This window comes from Equus caballus, chromosome 1, assembly GCF_041296265.1.
Source record: "Equus caballus isolate H_3958 breed thoroughbred chromosome 1, TB-T2T, whole genome shotgun sequence".
Lineage (NCBI taxonomy): Eukaryota > Metazoa > Chordata > Mammalia > Perissodactyla > Equidae > Equus > Equus caballus.
In genome coordinates, this window is record NC_091684.1 from 141,466,787 (window position 1) to 141,488,011 (window position 21,225).

General features: G+C 34.6%; 1 protein-coding gene across 50 annotated transcripts in view; it reads left to right on the forward strand.

The window, feature by feature from the left end:
- The window catches only part of HERC1 (HECT and RLD domain containing E3 ubiquitin protein ligase family member 1), a 204,183-nt gene that overhangs the window by 61,737 nt on the left and 121,221 nt on the right, over positions 1-21,225 (forward strand). For all 50 annotated transcript variants that reach the window (XM_070234926.1, XM_070235108.1, XM_070235114.1 and 47 more), the window contains exons 4-15: positions 1,540-1,734; positions 3,080-3,391; positions 5,369-5,465; positions 6,044-6,187; positions 7,289-7,416; positions 9,796-9,940; positions 10,268-10,439; positions 11,858-11,992; positions 12,310-12,475; positions 16,533-16,658; positions 17,643-17,864; positions 21,037-21,189. In XM_070234926.1, coding sequence (XP_070091027.1) covers positions 1,540-1,734; positions 3,080-3,391; positions 5,369-5,465; positions 6,044-6,187; positions 7,289-7,416; positions 9,796-9,940; positions 10,268-10,439; positions 11,858-11,992; positions 12,310-12,475; positions 16,533-16,658; positions 17,643-17,864; positions 21,037-21,189 — 1,995 coding nt within the window. The remainder of the gene's footprint in view (positions 1-1,539; positions 1,735-3,079; positions 3,392-5,368; positions 5,466-6,043; positions 6,188-7,288; positions 7,417-9,795; positions 9,941-10,267; positions 10,440-11,857; positions 11,993-12,309; positions 12,476-16,532; positions 16,659-17,642; positions 17,865-21,036; positions 21,190-21,225) is intronic.

The following is a 21,225-nucleotide window of genomic DNA, read 5'->3' on the forward strand; positions in this document are numbered from 1 at the left end:
TGATTTTTCCTTTAAGCTTTATTATAGTAATAGATCTTTAGAGAAAAAAATTCTAACCCTCTTGGCCCCACCATCCTCCTTGCAAAATTTCAGATCTTTTATTAGGGGCTGGCAGCCTTCACTTATGCATATTTTGTGTGTCCTCGTGTTCACTGGAAAATAATTTATCTAACACACATATTTTTCTGTTGTTTTGGATACTATTTAAAGATTCTGACTAAAATTACTCTGTCTCCTCCCACTTAATGGGCTGGTATTCCAGTGTATTGACTTTTGAAAATTCTCTTATCGTTTTGCTTGATTCAGCAAAAAAACTAAAAGGTGGACACCAAGCTGACAACAGGATAGTCCAAATTAATACCTTTATTGTATGGAGTTCATACAAGTCAATAAAAAATCCATTAAGCCCTAATAAATGGGCAGAGGTTAGTGGTAAACAAATAGATGGGAAAACTTTAGTTCTTCTGGTAATGAGGAAATGTAAAGTTAAAATACTACATCCTCTTTTTCTCCCACTTAAGTTTACAAAGAAATTAAAAGCATAATACTTACTGATTGTATGGATGCAGTGAGACTAGTACTCTCATAATTGGATGGCCACCCTGGGTCCTGTGCTTTTGGCAGGGCTGGGGAGGGGGAAAGCTGGATTTTTAAAAAGCGGTATGAATGGCAACAGACTTTACCATTATATTCTACACAAATGGTAAATAAGCCATGATTTTTATTTTATATATATAATGTATGTATGAGTGAGTGTTGAATTGCTCTGGACCTTTACTGTTTTTAGGACAGCCCTCCTTTTGTACGTTGCTGGTGATATAATAATATTGTAGCACCATTTTGGAAAGCAATTTGGTATAGTATGTTTTAAGAATCATAAGATTATTGTCATTTTTTTGGATATAGTAGTCCTATTTCTGTAGTTCTCTACTAGATTAGTAATAAAAAAGGTAACTACTATGTTCTTAAAAATGGCTTATATAACAAACAAGTAGGAAGAATCTAAATGTCCTATTAAAGGGAAGTTGTTAAGTTTCATTAGGTGGAATATTATTGGTTCAATCATGAAGATTAGGTAGACATATGAAAAATTTTGCATGACTCTTCTGTGTCATTACTTTTATATGTCCATTGTGATAACTATGTTAAATAACATGTATATGCAAAATTCTGGAAGGATATATATAAAAAAGATAACATTTATTAAGGTGATGGGATTATCAATGGTTTTTTTTCTACTTTGTATCTTAAGCTTTGTTTTCTATAATGCTGTTGTATGCAAAAATAAATTTTTAGTTAAAAAAGGCTTGTGTGTTTCCTCCTCGCCATTTTTGCCACCTTTATTAGTATCTTTTAGTGGTTTATTCTGCAGGAGTAAATGATCTGGCCATCTGTGTTTAAGATTGGTTGTGTTCTTAGGTTATTTGAGCAGTTGAGAGTTTTAGAAGAAGGAAAGTCAGTAATTTCAGAGCATTTTTATAAAAATATCTACACTAAAAATATCTTGACTATTTATTGCATGTTTTAAATTTTTAATAGGTTTGCAGAATGGCTTCTGATTACTCAAGAACATGTGCTAGCCCAGATAGCATTCAGACTGGTGATGCTCCCATTGTCTCCGAAACCTGTGAGGTTTATGTTTGGGGGAGCAACAGCAGCCATCAGTTGGTGGAAGGCACACAGGAGAAAATATTACAGCCCAAACTGGCTCCTAGTTTCTCTGATGCTCAGACGGTGAGTTCCCTGCATACCTTCCAAATTGGTAGATGGCAGGGTTTGCTTTAAGTAATGTTAAGAGTATTTTTTAAATGAGTGAAGAATCTTGCTTGTTTCTTATCTATGTTGTTTCCATACCGTACTATGTCAGGTTTTTTTCCTTTTAATAGAAAAAAGTTTTTAATCCCGCATTTCCTTAACAGTGTTTCCAAGTTTCAAAAATTAAATTGGGTTCTGGATTTGTAAAAAGAGATATGAATGGCAACAAGTTTACCATTATATTCAACACAAATGGTAAATAAGATTAAATAAAAACTGGAATTTTCCCTTTGCCAGATTGGCATTTCATTTTCTTATTATGATCACCTTTTTACATTTGTACCTACCTTTTAGCCCAGGTGGAAGTTTCTATTTTATTATTTTCATTAAATGTTTTTTTAAATAAGTTTTAAATAAGTTTAAATAAGTTTGTGTGTGTGTGTGTATGTGTGTGAGGAAGATTAGCCCTGAGCTAAGTACTGCCAATCCTCCTCTTTTTGCTGAGGAAGACTGGCCCTGAGCTAACATCCATGCCCATCTTCCTCTACTTTATACGTGGGACGCCTACCACAGCATGGCTTTTGGCAAGTGGTGCCATGTCCGCACCCGGGATCCGAATTGTCGAACCCTGGGCTGCCGAGAAGTGGAACGTGCAAACTTAACCGCTGTGCCACTGGGCTGGCTCCTTTTTTTTTTTTAAAGATTGGCACCTGAACTAACATCTGTTGCCAATCTTCTCTCTTTTATTTCTTTTTCTTCTTCTTCTGCCCCAAGCCCCCCAGTACATAATTGTATATTCTAGTTGTAAGTCCTTCTAGTTGTGGTATGTGGGATACCACCCAGCATGACCCAACGTGCGGTGCCATATCTGTGCCCAGGATCTGAACCAGCGAAACCCTGGGCCGCTGAAGTGGAGCGCGTGAACTTAACCACTTGGCCGTGGGCTGGCCCCTAGAATATATTTTGTATGGTTCTTGCCATAATGGACTTAAAGGAATTTATAGGAAAATTTTATTTTTGCCCTTCACCAGTTACAAGAGGCGGCCAACACATTTTGCTTTGTTGTTTCTTTGAACCACGACTGGGTAGATAACCTCAAAAGATAGAGTAGACATTAATTTGAGCTCAACAGTAAAGTCAACTTGAAAAGGCCATTTATAGTTTTCTTAATTTTCTGTTTACTCCTTAATCTCTTTGGAGGGTCATGCCATATTCTGCTTTAAAAGACTTCCTTTGAGCCTCTTTGATAAAACCAGCCTTAAATATTATACTTTGATTCTCACAGAACCATTTTATATTTATGATTCTGTTTGTTTGCTTGTAGATTGAAGCTGGACAATACTGTACTTTTGTCATTTCTACGGATGGCTCTGTCAGAGCTTGTGGTAAAGGCAGCTATGGGAGACTGGGCCTTGGAGATTCTAATAACCAGTCTACTTTGAAGAAGTTAACATTTGAGCCTCATAGATCCATTAAAAAGGTTTCGTCTTCTAAAGGATCTGATGGTCATACTTTAGCTTTTACAACGGAAGGAGAAGTCTTCAGTTGGGGAGATGGTGATTATGGGAAACTGGGACATGGAAATAGTTCAACACAGAAATATCCCAAACTTATTCAGGGCCCTCTGCAGGGGAAGGTATGTGCTTTTTTTTGGGTTTAAAAATAATTAGATGCACTGGTGCTATAACTGACAATATCTTTCAGATTTTGATGTATTCTTTCTGAGTTGCCCCCATCCAACCCTTTGGGTTATCTTTTGTATATTTGCTTTATGGTTTACAAAACACTTTCTCATACATTATTTAATTTTAATTCTTAAAACAACCTTGTTAAGGTAGTTATTATTCTCATTTCACAGATAAGGAAACTGAGAATCAGCAATTCAACAAGTATTTATTTAGCAACTTCCAACTGCCAGGCATTGTTTTAGGCATTAGACATATAGCAGTGAACAAAACTGACAAGATCCTTGCTCTCATAGAGCTTTAATCTGTGGGATAGAGATAATAAATAAGTAAACAGACATGTAAAATAATTTTGAATAATAGTAAAGAAAAAATTGAGTAATGTAATAGGTACTAACTTGGGTGGGATGTGCTATTAGATAATGAAGTCAGAGGGTTCTCTCAGAGGAGGTGGCATATTATCAGAAATCTAAGTGAGGCATTTAGAGTGGTTAAATAACTTGCCCAAGGTCACACACAAATAATTGACACCATTAGAAACTGAACCTAGATTCCCTCTTCTTATTTTTATTTTACCTTTCTTTAAAGAAGTGAAGATATTTTCCTAAACTTAAAATTATGTGCAATTATATGGGTTCCTCTATTATAAGATTGCATTCTTTCCATGAAAATTTTCTCATATAAAAATCTTTTAAAGTTTAAATTTTAATTTTATATGAGAATTACAAGTGGGACACTTTTCCTTAATAGTAATTTGTCTGAGAAGGTTGTCTATCAAATGAATTTTACTTTATTATAACTTTCAGTATTTTAACTTCGATATCAACCCCAAAACAGTGAGCCTTAGAACATTCCACTTCACAACATCAGGGGACACTTGATAAGATGTTGAATATGGGGCTTTAAGGAACTGCATATGATTTCTATTTGAAATTGTATTTTCCTAGTCTTTCTGGCACCTTCTTTCTTCCTTAATTCCAATTCTTTTGAATTTCCTTTACTTATGTTCCTTTTAATATTCCATTTTATAATGGAAACATTGCCAATTAAAAATAACTTAGTATGAATGTCATGAAGGAAAAATGTCCCGTAAAGTAAATTAATAGTTTACACATAAAAATTTCAGAAGTTCTTAGCATATTATCTAGAATGTATTAAGTGCTCAGTATTTTTAATTGAATCTAAATTTTGAATTTTCTAAAGTGAGTTCTAAATTTTGTAGATTAAAAAGACATGGAGTTGTTAGTGTAGATATTTTTCTATGTTTTTTCAGTAGTCAGTGGTTTTGATCAGTGTTAAAAGGTATGAGTGATGTTGCTATATATACCCTTATTCCTCTGATTCTGCTCATCAACTGTACAGCTACTTGAGAGTAAAGTGATACTATCAGGAGTTTAATTAATGTAAGTTTATATAAACTGCTTAGATATATCTGCATTGATAATAGTGTGTTTTTGAGAGTTATCCCTGTTGTTTAATGAGTTTTTCTTGATTAGCCAGGATGGGAGGTTTTATGTTAACATTATATTTAAAAATTTTTCATTGCTCCGTGAGTGTTCAGCCCCCTCCAACTCTTTGAGCAAAGACTTGGTTGGTGATATAATATTCTTGCAAGTGACTAGATTGATGTTTTGGGGGCCCCTGCTAGCCTTTACAGTGCCTTTGTGTGAATTAAGAAAAGTTATCCTCTCCTTTGGGTGGAAGCCAGCATTCATTGCTTGGCAAACAGAGCATAGGCTATATTTCAGCACCCTTAAGCCAGGCACCCTTGTCCTGGACACAACCTCCACAACTGTACATGGCAATTCCTGGATGAGTTATGAATATTAGTATCTCTAAGTCTCTGTGTATAGGGTCAAATGTGAACTATGTGTTTTAGCATCTTCGTGGTCATGAAATTTACTTTGTGTGCTTTGTGTGCAATGCAGGTAGTTGTTTGTGTGTCAGCTGGATACAGACATAGTGCTGCTGTCACAGAGGATGGGGAATTGTACACATGGGGCGAAGGAGACTTTGGAAGATTAGGTAAGATTTTTAAAAAATTGAAGTTATTTCACAGAAAAATGGAAATGATGACGGTTACTGAGAAGCAGTGAGACTGGATTAATAGGCCAAAGACTATCATTTGTTAGTTTTAAGTTCAGAGAAAGATAATTTTGTATAGAGAATACCTAGATTCTGGTGCTGAAATTTAAGATGTAATTACATCTAGCAAGTATTTCCTGAGCGCCTATTATGAGCAGGCACTGTGGGATTTCAGGGATAAGAAAGATACCATCGTGATCCTGAAGTATATAATTTAACGGGTAGTAAAAACAAGTTGCCATGAGCATGATACTAGACAGCATTAGGTAAGTACTGTGAGAGGAGCATAAATAGAATGTTCTAATGATTCATTGAAGAAACTGGATGCCTCAGTTTGGAAGCAGCCTAGAAGATTGAATGAGAACATAGTGGAAATGATTCTGTTTTTCATATTTAATTGCACTTAAAAAAAACTCAATTCTATTATTAACTTGTAATGTTTATTCCACCTGTGAAGTAATGACCTAAAGAAGAAGAATTAACATTATTTCTTTGTTGTTGTTTGTGTTTTATCCAAGGTCACGGTGACAGTAATAGCCGTAACATTCCAACTTTAGTAAAAGACATTAGCAATGTGGGAGAGGTTTCTTGTGGCAGTTCACATACTATTGCTTTATCTAAAGACGGGAGAACTGTATGGTCTTTTGGAGGAGGAGACAATGGTATGTAAAAATTACTTATTGGTAGCTTTGGCCTTTTTTCTTGAGTTTTTAAAAAAATTTATTTTTTATTTCTATAGGACATTGCCTGTTGTAGAAAAGCTCAAATACAGATGAGCAGAAATTTAAAAGATTAAAATGATCTATTCCTACAAATGTTGCTATAACCATTGTTAAAACTTTGGTAGATAGACATGTAAATATATATGCATTTATACAAGTGTATACATATATTTCTATGTAGATTTCTTTTAAAAAACAAAGCAGACATATATCATAGATATTATTTTATAACCTGCTGGTTTTTATCTAATAGTATTTTGTAAATATCTTTCTCTAGAATTTTTTGTAGAGAAAATTTACAAACATGACTCTACAATTTTCTTTTAAATGGCTCAAAGTATTCTTTCTTGTGATTATAACACAACTTATAAAACCATTTTATTATTGTTGAGTACCTAGACGGTTTCTAATTTTTTTCAGTATTAAAAATGACACAATGAATGACTAAATCTTTGTCCACTCTACTTAGTCCTTCCTATCAGCAATGTGAGAATGCTCACTTCTCCATATCCCTCAACAACACTGGGTATTAAAATTAAGATAATTTTAAAAATAATTTCGACAATGAAAATGGTATCATTTAATTTGTGTTTCCTTGATTCTTAGTGAGACTGAATTTATATGTTATTGGTCATTTGTTTTTCTTCTTTAGTGGTTTGCAAAGTTTTGTGTTTCATGAACTATTGAATTTTTTCAAAAATTAAAAACAAAGCTTACTCTTATATAGGACCTGTTTATTATATCAGCAAATTTAAAGTTAGAAATATGAACATAAAAGGGGAGAAAGACAGGAAGATAATTTTCCATGTCTCTCTTAGAGTGATTTTAATTGCTTGAAATTATGATTCAGAACGCTATTGGTTGTGGGTTGTTTCTATCTTGTAGCAAAAATACTCATTTGTTAATGTCCTCTGCTGTCAGAAACTGTCCTAGTAGAGATGGAAAGATGAGTGATATTTTTCTACTTAAATACTTAGAAAAAAAATAAGAGGTTCTTTAAAACAAGTAAATTGTTTAACTTAAATGTGTTTGTTTTTATAGGCAAACTTGGCCATGGTGATACTAACAGAGTGTATAAACCTAAAGTTATTGAAGCTTTACAAGGAATGTTCATTCGCAAAGTTTGTGCTGGGAGCCAATCTTCTCTTGCTTTGACATCAACAGGGCAGGTAGGACTAAGGGTTGAACATAAAAAGCTTAGAGTATTTCAGAGGATTAGATGGCTAAGGAATAGTAATCATATTTAAATTTTAAAGTTAAAAAATATATTTTAAAGGCAGTCTACTGAAATGAAATATTTTCTCCTATTTGAAGAAGTAGAATGTCTGAGAAGGAACTAGATTTTCTGACCTGGCCTTTATGACCCAGGAAAACCTGCCCACAGCTTCCTGTTCTTTGTATTAAGATGGTTTTATAAAACCTTTTAGCATTTAGCACTCCTTAAACTTTTTCTTAAAAACTGTGGATGGTGGGGGAAAGTGAGAATAGATTTTGCTGGAACCAGTGATAGGAACTAAGAAGACTAGAAGGTGATTAAAAGAGATGGTAAGGAGAACATTTCCATATGGAAAATAATCTGAGAGGATTAGGTGTTTCTGAGAAAGGGTAGTCAGGTTTAGGATAGTCAGAACTTTATACTCCCTTTATAAACTTTGGAACTTCTACATGCATATTTTAACTTCCCTCTGTTTGTTGGTGATGGAAAGGGTCCAGGTATGGTGATAGACTGACAATAATTTCCCCCTTATAACCATCAGTGATGACAGTGAAAAAGTGAGCTGACCACTCATTGTCTCACATATAGGAATCTGTTATGTGCCAGGCAGATAACAGATAAAATGTTTTTTGACTAATTCACAAGATGAGCAGCAAAGCTGAAATTAGCATATAATTTAATTACTTTTTGAGAGACTGGAATGCCTTGTGTCCTAAAATCAAATATATATACTTAGAAAAAAATAAAGTGAGAGAGAGGGAAATACTTTGAAATGGTAAGGGTGGTTCTGGTCACCATTATTCTTGCTGAGCATAAAATGAAGGTAAACATCTGCTTTCCCTCAGTCCATTTCAGTCTCCGCAGGCCCCTTCAGTGCTAACTTCCCACCACGTTAAGTGTGATTCTTATGTTTAAAAATATAGTGTGTATTTTTTTTGTCTTGCCACTGGGTAAGGACCAGGCATCAATCCTTCGGGACTGCATCCTCCTAACCTACAAGGACGCCAACAAGTTCTTTGCTGTTTTCAGTACAAAAAACCGAGATACTTAATTTTTAAGTCACTGTCTTATATCATCAGTGTTAAAAATGGTAGTTACATTATAGCCCACCAATTAAATGCATTGTGGTCAAAATAGTAGACATTTGCAAATGTATCCACATGAAATGACCAATAATTAAACAAAATAAGAAAAAAAAAAGTATGTATTTTTTTATACAACAAGGTCCCTAAATGCAAGCCACGTATTTCTTCATCTGGTATTCAACCAAAGGAACACTGCAAGTGCAGACTCTAGCTATGTGGGTCTTATTTAGTGATAGTGCTATATTGTACTTGATAAGTGATATAGGAGATTTTCAGTTTCTTTGACAGTATATTTTTTCATTTTTGTCTTTAGTTCTTAACATATGCCTTTACTATACTGTAATTTTGCTCCATTCTATGCTTGTCTTAAGTAAGTTCTCTAGCAACTGATAGAAGTATTTGCTCTTTATTTTTTGTTGAAGAGGTTTAACCTCTCAATTGTCTTTCCTGAAATAATTGCAAGACAAAAAACATTCCCAAACTTGGTGGCATACAGATAAGAGAGTCTACATTACCAAAACCCATTAAAGGGAAAAAAGTCGTTCAGTTTGCTGATTGTTTTGATTTTGGGTTGCCAAATTGGCATTATTTATCCTTTTGTCTTCCTCTTTTCTTCACCTCACCTTTCCCCCAAGCATCTTAAATCAGTCAGTGATTGTTTTAGTATTAGTCAAAAGTGAAGATGTTCAAAGAGAATTGTCTTGATTACTGCTTCACATGGCCCTCTTTGTAAATGATAAAGTTGTTATAACAATGAAGAGAGGTAGTTTTTAATTAAATCATAAACATCAGTTTTGTGATTTATATAATTTATTTTATGTGATCACACCTTGGTGTAATCAGCCAAGAAATATTTGTTGAGACTTTCAGAGTGAAAAACATGTAAAGGAGAAGTTTTAAGATAGCAACAGTATTTCCAAGCTGCTAAGATTGGGCAAATATAACTTACTGCAGGCCGATTAGTAGCTTTGGCAGAATCTCTCAGAAGATCCTTCATTTTTTTCTGTGACCAATTATTTTTCTTTTCAGCTAGCTGCTTGTCTGCCTGTGCAATGAATGTTTAAAAACAACCAAATGAATCACTATGGAAGTCTTTAATCAAACCAGTAAATATTTTAAACAACTGAGTGTTATTATTTAGTGTTAAGCCACACTGTTGTTTAACAGATGATGTTTATTTCTAAATAACTTAATTCATCAACCCATATCTCAGGATATTATGTGTAGTGTATTTCTGTTTATTTCAGGTCTATGCTTGGGGCTGTGGAGCTTGTCTGGGTTGTGGTTCTTCCGAAGCTACTGCTTTGAGACCCAAGCTTGTTGAAGAACTGGCTGCCACAAGAATAGTTGATATTTCTATTGGAGACAGTCATTGTTTGGCTCTTTCTCATGGTAAGGTGATTTGTTTTTAAAGAAATAGTATTAATTATCATCATGTGCCAGTTAACAACAGGGATACGTTCTGAGAAATGTGTCATTAGGTGATTTCATCGTTGTGTGAACATCACAGAGTGTACTTACACAAACCTAGATGGTATAGCCTAGTACACACCTGGGCTATGTGGTACTATCTTAGGGGACTACCATTGCATATGTAGTTGGTCATTGACTGAAACGTTGTTATGCGCCACGTGACATCACCTTCCATATGTATCACCTTCCATAAATATGTTACATTTAAATTTGGCTTTTCTTTTGTTTTTTATGTTTTGTTTTTAGACAATGAAGTTTATGCCTGGGGCAATAACTCAATGGGGCAGTGTGGCCAAGGAAATTCCACAGGTCCTATTACTAAACCAAAGAAAGTGAGTGGCTTAGATGGCATAGCTATTCAGCAGATCTCTGCTGGAACATCACATAGTCTAGCATGGACTGCTCTTCCTAGGGACAGGTAAGAGTGCCCATGTTTAAAAATTCTTGTGTTTTGGGGTCGGCCCAGTGGCCCAGCGGTTAAGTTCGCACTTTCTACTTCTCAGCAGCCTGGGGTTCGCCGGTTTGGATCTCAGGTGCAGACATGGCACCACTTGGCAAAAGCCATGCTGTGGTAGGCACCCCACGTATAAAGTAGAGGAAGATTGGCACGGATGTTAGCTCAGGGCCAGTCTTCCTCAGCAAAAAGAGGAGGATTGATAGTAGTTAGCTCAGGGCTAATCTTCCTCCAAAAAAAAAAATCTTGTGTTTTAATAACAGCAGAAACACTAATAAAAACACAAATAACTACTTTGTTCATAAAATGCCCTTCTGAATATTTATAGTATTGATTTTTTACTTTCATAGAAATGACATCTAGATTTCTTTCCATTTGACTGTTGAAGTTAGGAATGTTTCATAAGCAAGAAGATAGACCTTGTATTAAGATATTTCCAAACATTTTGAATTTCTTCTCTGTCTCCAGATACTGATTTTAAAAATTAAGTTTCTGCATATCCAGAAAAGTTAAATTATTCAAAATCAGAACTAGCTTTATTGATTTGAACAGTTGACTAAACTCAATGCCCTTTATCTGGTTAGTTTTTTGAAAAAAGGCAGTGGCCATACTTTTAAATAAAGGAATTTACTTTTTGCAGCAATTTAGCTTTTTCCTAAAGTAATAACCTTATTGCCTTAGATAATCAGGTAGGTGATTTTTAGCCAATATTAGGAGACTGAATTTTAAGGAATTTTGGGGTGGTTTCAGATATTTTCAGATACATGTGGGCTAATTTACAACTTAGAATGTATTGTATTTTCTTTCTAGACCGTTGATTCAGATGGGATTTATTATGACTTTTTAACCAATTAAAAACATTTATAGATAATTACCCTTCAAAACAAAAGCCAAAAATATAATAAGTTGTATATAAATAGTTTGCTATGTGTTAAATCTGCAATTTGTCACTTTATATGTAGATAGTTGGTTCCCGAGATCTTGAAAATCTTCAAAAGAGTTTTCTTTTAATAGATTTCAGTATATCACTCTATTTAGTCAGGCTATTTTTCTTAATTTGAAATATACAGTTTATAGACCCTTAGAACCAGAACGAGCTGCAGCAGATTTTGTGGCTCAGCCCTCTGCCCTCAGGTGAGTGAATATCCAAACCTTCCAAAACAGGTGGTGGTTGTATATTTTCTTCTTGAACAATTCTAGGGATGGCGAATTCTTGGTTTTCCTCAGTTGCTAAAATGAAGAGTTTTATCACCTTCATAATCAAGAAGGTCTTCTATGTATCTTGGAATCTTTCACCTTTAGTAGTGGCTTAATTTTTGTTTTTGATCATGTAAAAATTTCATGTTAAGGCTGTTTCATGATCGTTGTGTGCTTTTTTCTAGACAAGTTGTTGCATGGCACCGACCTTATTGTGTAGATCTCGAAGAGAGTACCTTCTCACACCTGCGTTCTTTTCTTGAGAGATACTGTGATAAAATAAACAGTGAAATTCCACCACTCCCTTTCCCTTCATCAAGGTATGTTATATGTATGTCTGTTTGTGTATGTGCATATGTCTATTAATTACTCGTTTTGAATTTTGCCTTATGATCTTTCCTGTATGATTTCCCCATCAATTATATGAAGCTTCTTGATAATCTAAAAAAGAACTAAACTTAGGTACTTATTGAAAATAACCTTTAGGAAAAGTTATCCATAATTTCATGAATCATGTTTTAAAAATTATTGTTGGTCATAATGTGACAAAATTTTTAAAGAGAAAACATGTGATCCAAACTGGATAGTACATACTGTTTTGTGTTCCAGAATTTCACAGCAGTTTATTTGGTTTCAGGGAACACCACAATTTCCTTAAGCTGTGCCTGAAGCTGCTTTCAAATCACCTTGCTCTTGCACTTGCGGGAGGGGTAGCTACCAGCATTCTTGGGAGACAGGCAGGTCCACTTAGAAATTTGCTCTTCAGACTGATGGACTCGACGGTCCCAGATGAAATCCAAGAGGTAAGAGTATAGGACTCGTGAATTTATATCTCAAACCTTGTCTTTCCCCCACTTCCTGGTGGGAGTAAATGTTTTTGGTTAGCTCATCCTTTAAGACGAAGATCCGATGTCATCTCTGAGAAACCTTTCATTCCCTGCTCTCCTACTAGGTAAGGTTTCTCTTGTACATGTTCTCATTGCATCACATTGTATTATAGTTGTCTATTTACAAACACATCTGTCTTTTCTACCAGAAGATGAATTTTTGAGCACAAGGACCCAGTTTTATTTTTTATTATGGTAAAATACATATATGATTTACCATCTTAACAATTTTTGAGTGTATGGTTCAGTGATATTAAATACAGTCATGATGTACAACCATCACCAGCATCTGTCTCTGTAGCTCTTTTCATCTTACAAAATTGAAAATCTATACCCATTAAACAGTAACTCCTCATTCTCCCCTCCCTCCAGCCCCTGGCAACCACCATTCTACTTTCTGTCTTTATGATTTTGACAGTCTGTCATTTAAGTGGAATCATACACTGTCTTTTTATGACTGACTTATTTCACTTAGCATAATGTGTTCAAGGTTCATCCATGTTGTAGCGTATCAGAATTTCCTTCCTTTTTAAGACTGAATAATCTTCTGTTGTGTGTTTATACCATATTTTTCTCATCCCCTCATCCATCATCTTTATGACCTTGGATCAGGTAATGGTTTCTTAAATATGACGCCCAAAGCACAAACAGCCAAAGAAAAAAGAGATAAATTTGACTTCATCAAAATTAAAAACATTTATGCTTCAAGGGACATTAAGAAAATGAAAATCCATCTCACAGGATGGGAGAAATAAATGTAAACTATATATATGGTAAGATTCTAGTTTCCAGAATATGGAAAGGATCCTTAGAACTCAACAATAAAAAAGACAACCCAATTTAAAAAATGAGCAAAGAATCTTAGTAGATGCATCTCCAAAGAAGATACACATATGGCCAATAAGCATATGAAAAAATGCTTCAACCTCAGTAGTCATTAGGCAAATGCAAAACAAAACCACAATGGGATACTGCTTCATGCCCACTAAAGAGCTGTAATCAAAAAGACTGAGAACAGGAAGTGTTGATGAGGATGTAAAGAAATTGGAACCCTCATACATTGTTGGTGGCAATGTAAAATGATGCAGCTGCTTTGGAAAACAGATAATTCCTTAAATAGTTAAACATGAGTTACTGTATAATGCAGCAATTCCACACCTAGTTCTATATCCAAGAGAATCAAAAACATATGTCCCTACAAAAACTTGTACATGAATGTTCATAGCAGTATTATTCATAATAGCCAAAAAGTGGAAACACACAATGTCTGTCAAGTGATGAATGGATGAACAAAAGTGTGGTGTGCCCATCAGTGTAATATTACTCAGTCATAAAAAGGAATGAAGTACTAATACATGCTACAACCTGACTGAACCTTGTAAACAGGCTAAGTGAAAGAAGCCAGACACAAAAGCCCACATAGTGTATGATTCCATATATATGAAATGTGCAGAGTAGGCAATCCATAGAGCCAGAAAGCAGATTAGTTGGTTGTCAGGGCTTTGGGGGATGGAGAGATGGGGAGTGACTGCTTAATGGGCACAGAATTTCTTTTTGGAGTGATGAAGATATTCTAAAATTAGTGGTGATGTTTGCACAACTCTATGAATATACTAAAAGCCACTGAATTTTATACTTTCAAAAGGTGAATTTTATGCTGTGAATTACATGTAAATAAAAAACAGCAAAAAAGATACAGTGATTTTTCAACTAAAGGGACATATCCTTGGAATGTCGGTAGAAGGAATATTAACCAGGTGGTGAATGGGAACTTTGACGATTTAATATTTATGAGGAATGAGGTGGTATAATATTTTATTTTATTTTGGATTTATTTCTTTTTCTTGAGGTACAGTTGATGTACAATATTATATTAGTTGTAGGTGTACTAGTGTAATATTTTAAAAAAGGTTGAAAAGCACAGGAATAAGATAAGGAGAGTAAACTTTTAAAAAGTTATCTTTAGAATTGTTTATTCTCCTTGGTAGCTGCTCCATCTTAGGAGAGTCCTTAGGAGATGGATTCTCCCAGGATGTGTATAGGGCTGTTTCTGTTGAGGGCTATTTCTGATCCTCTTTCCTTATCCCTGAAACTTCTAGTAATTTATTTGTTTGCAGCAATCACTGTTGCTGTTGTTTCTTGTGTTTCTTTTTTAATGCTTTATTTTGAATCAATTGTAAACTTAAGGAAAGGTTGCATAAATAATAGAATTTTCATGTATTTCTCACCAGCTTCCCCTAATGTTAATGTCTTACATAACCACAGTACAATTATCAAAGTCAAAAATTAACATTGGTTTAATACTGTTAAACTAAACACTTTTTAAGAAATTTTATCAGTTTTCCACTAATGTCCTTTTTCTTTTCCAAGGTTCTATTTGGGATCCCGTATTGCTTTAATTGTTTTTTCTCCTTAGTCTCCTGCACTCGGGAACAATTCCTCATTCTTTCCTTATCTTTCATGACTTGGACACTTCATGAGTACTGGTCACTTATCTTATTGAATATCTCTTTAGGTGTTTTCTCATGATTGTGCTGAGGTTATGCATTTTTGACAAGAATACCGCAGAAATGGTGATATGTTTTCAGTACATCATATTGTGCAGTTCATGATATTCATGTGTCTTATTACTGGAGACTTTGACCTTGAACACTTGGTTAAGATGGTGTCTTCTGGATTTTTACATCCATCGGTAGCTTCTGATAGAGAGTAGATAGAACATACATTCTTTGAGAATATACTCACACGGAAATAGTTTGCGAATTGAGTATCTTCGTGAAAAGTTGAAGCATAGAATTCTAATGGGAAATCATTTTCCCATATGAATTATAAAGTTGTCATCTTCTAGCTTTCAATGTTGTTACTCAGAAAATCAATGCTGTTCAAATTTTTGATTCTTCGTATGGAAATCTGTTTCTCTGTCTAGATTCTGTAGCAAGTTCTACTTGTCCTTTGTGTTCTCGCTCTTCAAAATGATATGAACTAATGTGGTTCTGATTTTATCTACTGTGGTGTATACTTGGTTGGACCCTTTTAATTTGGAAACTCTTAGACTTCAGTTTTAAGATATTATCTTGAAATATATTGTTGATTTCCTCTTCATTGTTTTCTGTCTCCCTGGAACTCCTTATTTTAGGGATACTAGATGTCCTGAATCAGTCCTCTTAATTTTCTTCTGTTTTCTTTCCTGTTTGCCATCTTTTTTCCCTCTACTTTATGAGAAATTTAATCTTAAATTCTAACCCTTCTATTGAGATTTTTTGTTTCTTCTATCATATTTTTAATTTATAAGGGCTCTTGTCCTTAATCTTTGTTTCTTTCTTCTAGTCCACTACCCTCATTTTGCTAATAAAGAAGCTATGATCCAGAGAAGTTATGTGGCCTAAGATAATACAGCTATTCTTTATGCTGTTTTTGCTACCTGGATCTTTGTCTGGCTAAGTCCTGCTCATTTTTTAATTCTTAACTGAAATGCCTAATCCTCAGGGAGATGTTCCATGAGCTAATAGGCCATGTAAATTGCCTTTGTATGTGTGTACTCACTGAAGTTTGCACTTCCTTTTACTTTCCCTTTGTGACTCCTTTCACATTTACAATTACTTGCTCAAGATTTCTCTTTCCTGCTAGAGTATATGCTTATGAAAGTAGGGCTTGTGTCTGTCTTGTTTATTTCTGCATCCACAGCACTTTGCAAAGAACCTTACCGGGCCCAGTATTGTAGACTCAATGCTAAATTTTTGTTGGGTGGTGATTAGCTATTTAATGGCAAATCCAAAATATGTATTCTAGTTTTCTTAAAGACATCTAAAGAAGGACTTGCACGTTTTCTTTTTTGACATACCACCTCTTTTAGACTTTTATGATCCGCCTTCTTTAGACTTCCATGATCCTAATAGTGAATTTATTTTTCATATATTTCTATTAAAAAAATAAGAACCAGGCCAATAAATCTACTTTTCTTTTTTGATATCAGGTGGTAATTGAAACTCTGTCAGTGGGAGCAACCATGCTGTTACCTCCATTAAGAGAACGTATGGAATTACTTCATTCTCTTTTACCCCAAGGACCTGATAGGTGGGAAAGTTTATCTAAAGGACAGGTGAGCCTTTGCGTAGTATCTAAGTAAATCAGTAATATCATACAAAAAAATAGACTGAGTGGGAAATAAAACTTATCAATTGCTATGTGTTTATGGAATAATACTTAACTTGATGGGTCTGGTAAATCCTAGTATTTAATGTTTTCTGCTGGACGAGTTCCCAGATTTCTAATGAAGGTGAAGCAAGTGATAATTTATTAAATGATTTGGGGCCGATTATTAAAATTATGACTGATTTTTCCAGTGTTGCTTACACTGTCAAACTACAGACCTTTTAGTTTATTTGTAGTATGCTGAGTTGAAATAAAGGGCATGTGCTAGTGCTGGTTCCATGCCCAGAACTTTCTTTGAAATTGCTTATATAAAAAGTAAAAGAAGATTACTCTTATGAAAAAGTATTTGATGATATGCATATGCTTATTCTTTCCATTTTTAATGTCTGGTATACATTAATTACATTTTTCTTAACCAAGTAAGAATAATCAATTGTAGAGTTATCGATTTGAGGGAAAAAGTGGTGCTTACCGGCAATATAATATCCACAGATGCTTTCCAATAAATATTTTGCATTGTTTGGATTTCAAGTGATTTATCTTAAACATTAGAATAAATAGTGTCATTGATAATTTTTAGAAGAATGTATGCATAGCATAATTTATCTGTTGACATTTCCTATTCCTCTTTACTTGCAGTGCTAAAGTCGTTATGCAGAGTATGTCATTTTAGCTTAGAGTTTTAGGTATTATAATAAAGGATGGAATAAAATGCTATAAGTTGCATTTTTCCGAATAATAATAATAATAGGATAGTTCTTGTTTTGATTACACATTTCCTAAAAGATTATTGTTTATGAGGATATTGAGTGGATTGGTTAGTATTATTAGTACAGTTTTTTTTTTCTAGGATCCTTTTTTTCTTTTCTAGTGCACTTTAAGCTAATTATTTATTTGTTCCTGTTTCATTGCTGGAAACATTTTTCTTTAGAGAATGCAACTGGATATCATTCTAACAAGTTTGCAAGATCATACCCATGTAGCTTCCTTACTTGGCTATAGCGCACCCTCTGATGCTGCTGACCTCTCCTCTGTGTGTACTGGCTACGGAAACCTGTCTGATCAACCTTATGGCACTCAGAGCTGCCATCCAGACACCCATCTGGCTGAAATTTTGATGAAGACTCTCTTAAGAAATTTAGGATTTTATACAGTAAGTTCCTCTTTTTCTTTGTAGTGAAAAAAAGAATAAAGCTAGGAGTTTATTTTGAAGAGGGCAGGGACTGCTTCAGGTCAAGATATTTTGACATTTAAACACTAATGTAATCAATAAAACTCTAGACTCCACTCCCCCAAAGAGGGGAAAACATGTTAGATCTTCTGAAATATTGTGGGTGCCAAGTGACTTGTAACTGACACTTCCAGAGGTTTATTTTAGAATTTTACCAAAGTTTTCTGGTGTTAATGTACAAGAATAAACAGATAAAAATAGTCAACAACATTTTGCAAGAGAAGAATAATGAGGAAGGGATCAACCTTACAGATACAGTCTTATAATTAAAGAATGTGGTTGGTACTGACTAAGAATAAGCTGGTCAGTAGGAGAGAAGACAATGGGCACAATAGCTTTCCCTGTAATAGGATGCCATTAATTCTTATTCTTTGCTGTTTCTTAGATTCATCTCTTTTTTTCTTTCCATTTCTGGGGTTCTAGCTCAGGCCATCATGACCCAATGCTAATAGCAATGTTGTAGCTGTTGTCACTGTTGCTAGTCTCTTAGCATCTTACTGCTGGAATAACCTTGTTGTATTAAATAACCTCATTGTATTAAATTAGAACCCCCTCAGACCCTTCGTCATTCGGCTTACATACCACTCTCATTTGAGCTCATGCGCATGGCACACCTATCTCCTGCTTGCTCTGTCTGTCTACCAATCTGTGACTTCTTTAAGACTTGACTATTCTGGGAAGTTTTGCCCCAATAACCCCATCTAACTATGTAATTATAACTGCACACCTTTCAGCAATGTTTAGAGTCAAAGTGTACTGTGAGACTTAACTTTGAATTGTTTGTGTATCATTTCATATTATTTCCTACACCTCTTCAGCATCGGATCTGTATATTCTTTTTCTTCTATACGAGTCTTAGTGTTCTTTTCTGCCTACATTAAAAGGTTCTGGCTAAGTTAGAGTGACAGTTGTTTCTATAGAATTATGTTCTTTCAGATTTAAGGATGTAGATTTGATCTGATATTTGGCTGCAAATGGAATGGGAACAGTGTTACGGTATATCCATTTATTATTGACTGAAAATTTTTTCCAAACTTGTAAGGGACATTTATGCTGCATTAAAGTAGTGCCTTTCTTGTGTTATTAGGGCTGAGGTAGATGTGTATATTTATGGAAATGGAAATAAAATACTAACTGCTTTGGGGCCAAAATCATAAATATTGTTTGTTTCTGATGTGGTTTAAACCAAATTTGTCACGTTCTAAGATTTTAAAACAATGGTGCTTATCTTAGTTTGTTTGGGCTATTATAACAAAATACTATAGACTGGGTGGCTTATAAACAACGCAAATTTACTTCTCACAGTTATGGGGACAGGAAGTCCGAGATCAAGGTGCTGGCAGATTCAGTGGTGCCCACTTCCTGGTTCTTAGGTGGCTGCCTTCTTGCTGTGTCCTCACACAAGGGAGCTCTCTGGGCTCTCTTTTATAAGGGCGCTGATCCCATTCATGAGGGCAGAGCCCTCATGACCTAATCACCTCCCAAAGGTCCCACCTCCACATACCACCACATTAGGATTAGGTTTCAACATAGGATGTTGAGGGGACAGAAACATTCCATCTCTAGCAGTGCTTGTTTGGCATCTTATAATGGAACTCATATAGCAAGGGCCTTAGAATGTTCTGAGACTCTCTCTTGCATATTGTAAACATAGACCATATTTTATGCATAAATATATTCATCATATCATTTATAAGAAATAAAAATTGGAAATAGCTGCAATATCTAAAAATAGGGGAATGGTTAGATAAATTACAGTGTATATGCTTAATGGAATATTATATGACTTAAATTTTATGTACACATGGTTTATGAAAACCTAGAAGATATTTGTGAATCTGTTGGAAAAGGGAAGACTGAAAATAGAATATGCGGTATTATGAAAAAACGTCAGGAAAGGAAATACACCAAAAAATATTATTAGTTTTCTATAGGTAGTTGGCTAAATGGTGATTTTACCTTTTTTTTTTTAAAGATTTTATTTTTCCTTTTTCTCCCCAAAGCCCCCGGGTACGTAGTTGTATATTTTTAGTTGTGGGTCCTTCTAGTTGTGGCATGTGGGATGCCGCTGCAGCATGGCTTGATGAGCAGTGCCATGTCTGCGCCCAGGATCTGAACTGGCAAAACCCTGGGCTGATGAAGCAGAGCGTGGGAACTTAACCACTTGGCCACGGGGCTGGCCCCTTAACTTTTTTTTAATGTAGTTTTGGTATTTTCTAATTTTTTTTTTTTTTTTGGCATTTTGGTATTTGTTCCCTCTTTTGTTTAATCAGATTTTCTAAATTTTTTATACTGAGCATTTCTTTTTTTTAAAAAAATATTTGTAACTTGAAATAATTGAAAACTTACACAGGAGTTACAAGAATTATTCAAAGAACTGCCCTGCACTCTTCAGTCAAATTTGCTTTCTCTCTCTCTCTTTTATTCTAAATAATTTTGAGAATAAGTTGCAGATGTCATGCTGGTTATTCCTAAACACTGAGCCTGTCTTTCTTAAGAAGAAGAATATTCTCCTACATAACAACAGAACAATTATCGAATTCAGGAAATTTAACATTGATACAGAACTGTTATCTAATATACAGTCCATATTCAGATTTCTACAGTTGTCCCAATAATGTCCTTTGTGGTGACCCCCACCCCCCTGCCCAAATCCAGGATCACACATTGTATTTAGTTGTTATGTCTCTTTAGTCCACTCACTTCTCTTGTAATCAGAAACAAATTTAATTTCTAAGAATTGTGTTTTTAGAAATTCACAAGCATGTGAAAATAAAGCCTTTACACAGGAGGTCTAGAAAGCAATAGCATTAAAATGTTGAAATATGTTGTCTTTGAGTATTGTACTATTTTTCATATTTTCAAAGTTTCTGTGGTGAAACATGTATTACTTTTTTTTAATGGAAAGACAAATTGAAATTGCTTGATAAATCTTACCATCTAGTCTAAGTAGCTAACAACAACATAGCAAAGATTTAAAGATTGATAAGGAGAGAAAGAAGACATTGGCTTCTTAAATCAAAATCATTATGGTAGAACATTACTTTCATTTTCAAACACTTCAAATGTAATCTTCATTTATGTATCATTTTAGGATCAAGCATTTGGAGAGCTAGAAAAGAATAGTGATAAATTTCTACTTGGAACATCATCTTCAGAGAACAGTCAGCCTGCTCATCTTCATGAACTGCTGTGTTCACTGCAGAAACAGCTGCTGGCATTTTGCCATATCAATAACATTAGTGAGGTATGTGATTCTTTGCCTTTCTTGGTAATCTCTCAC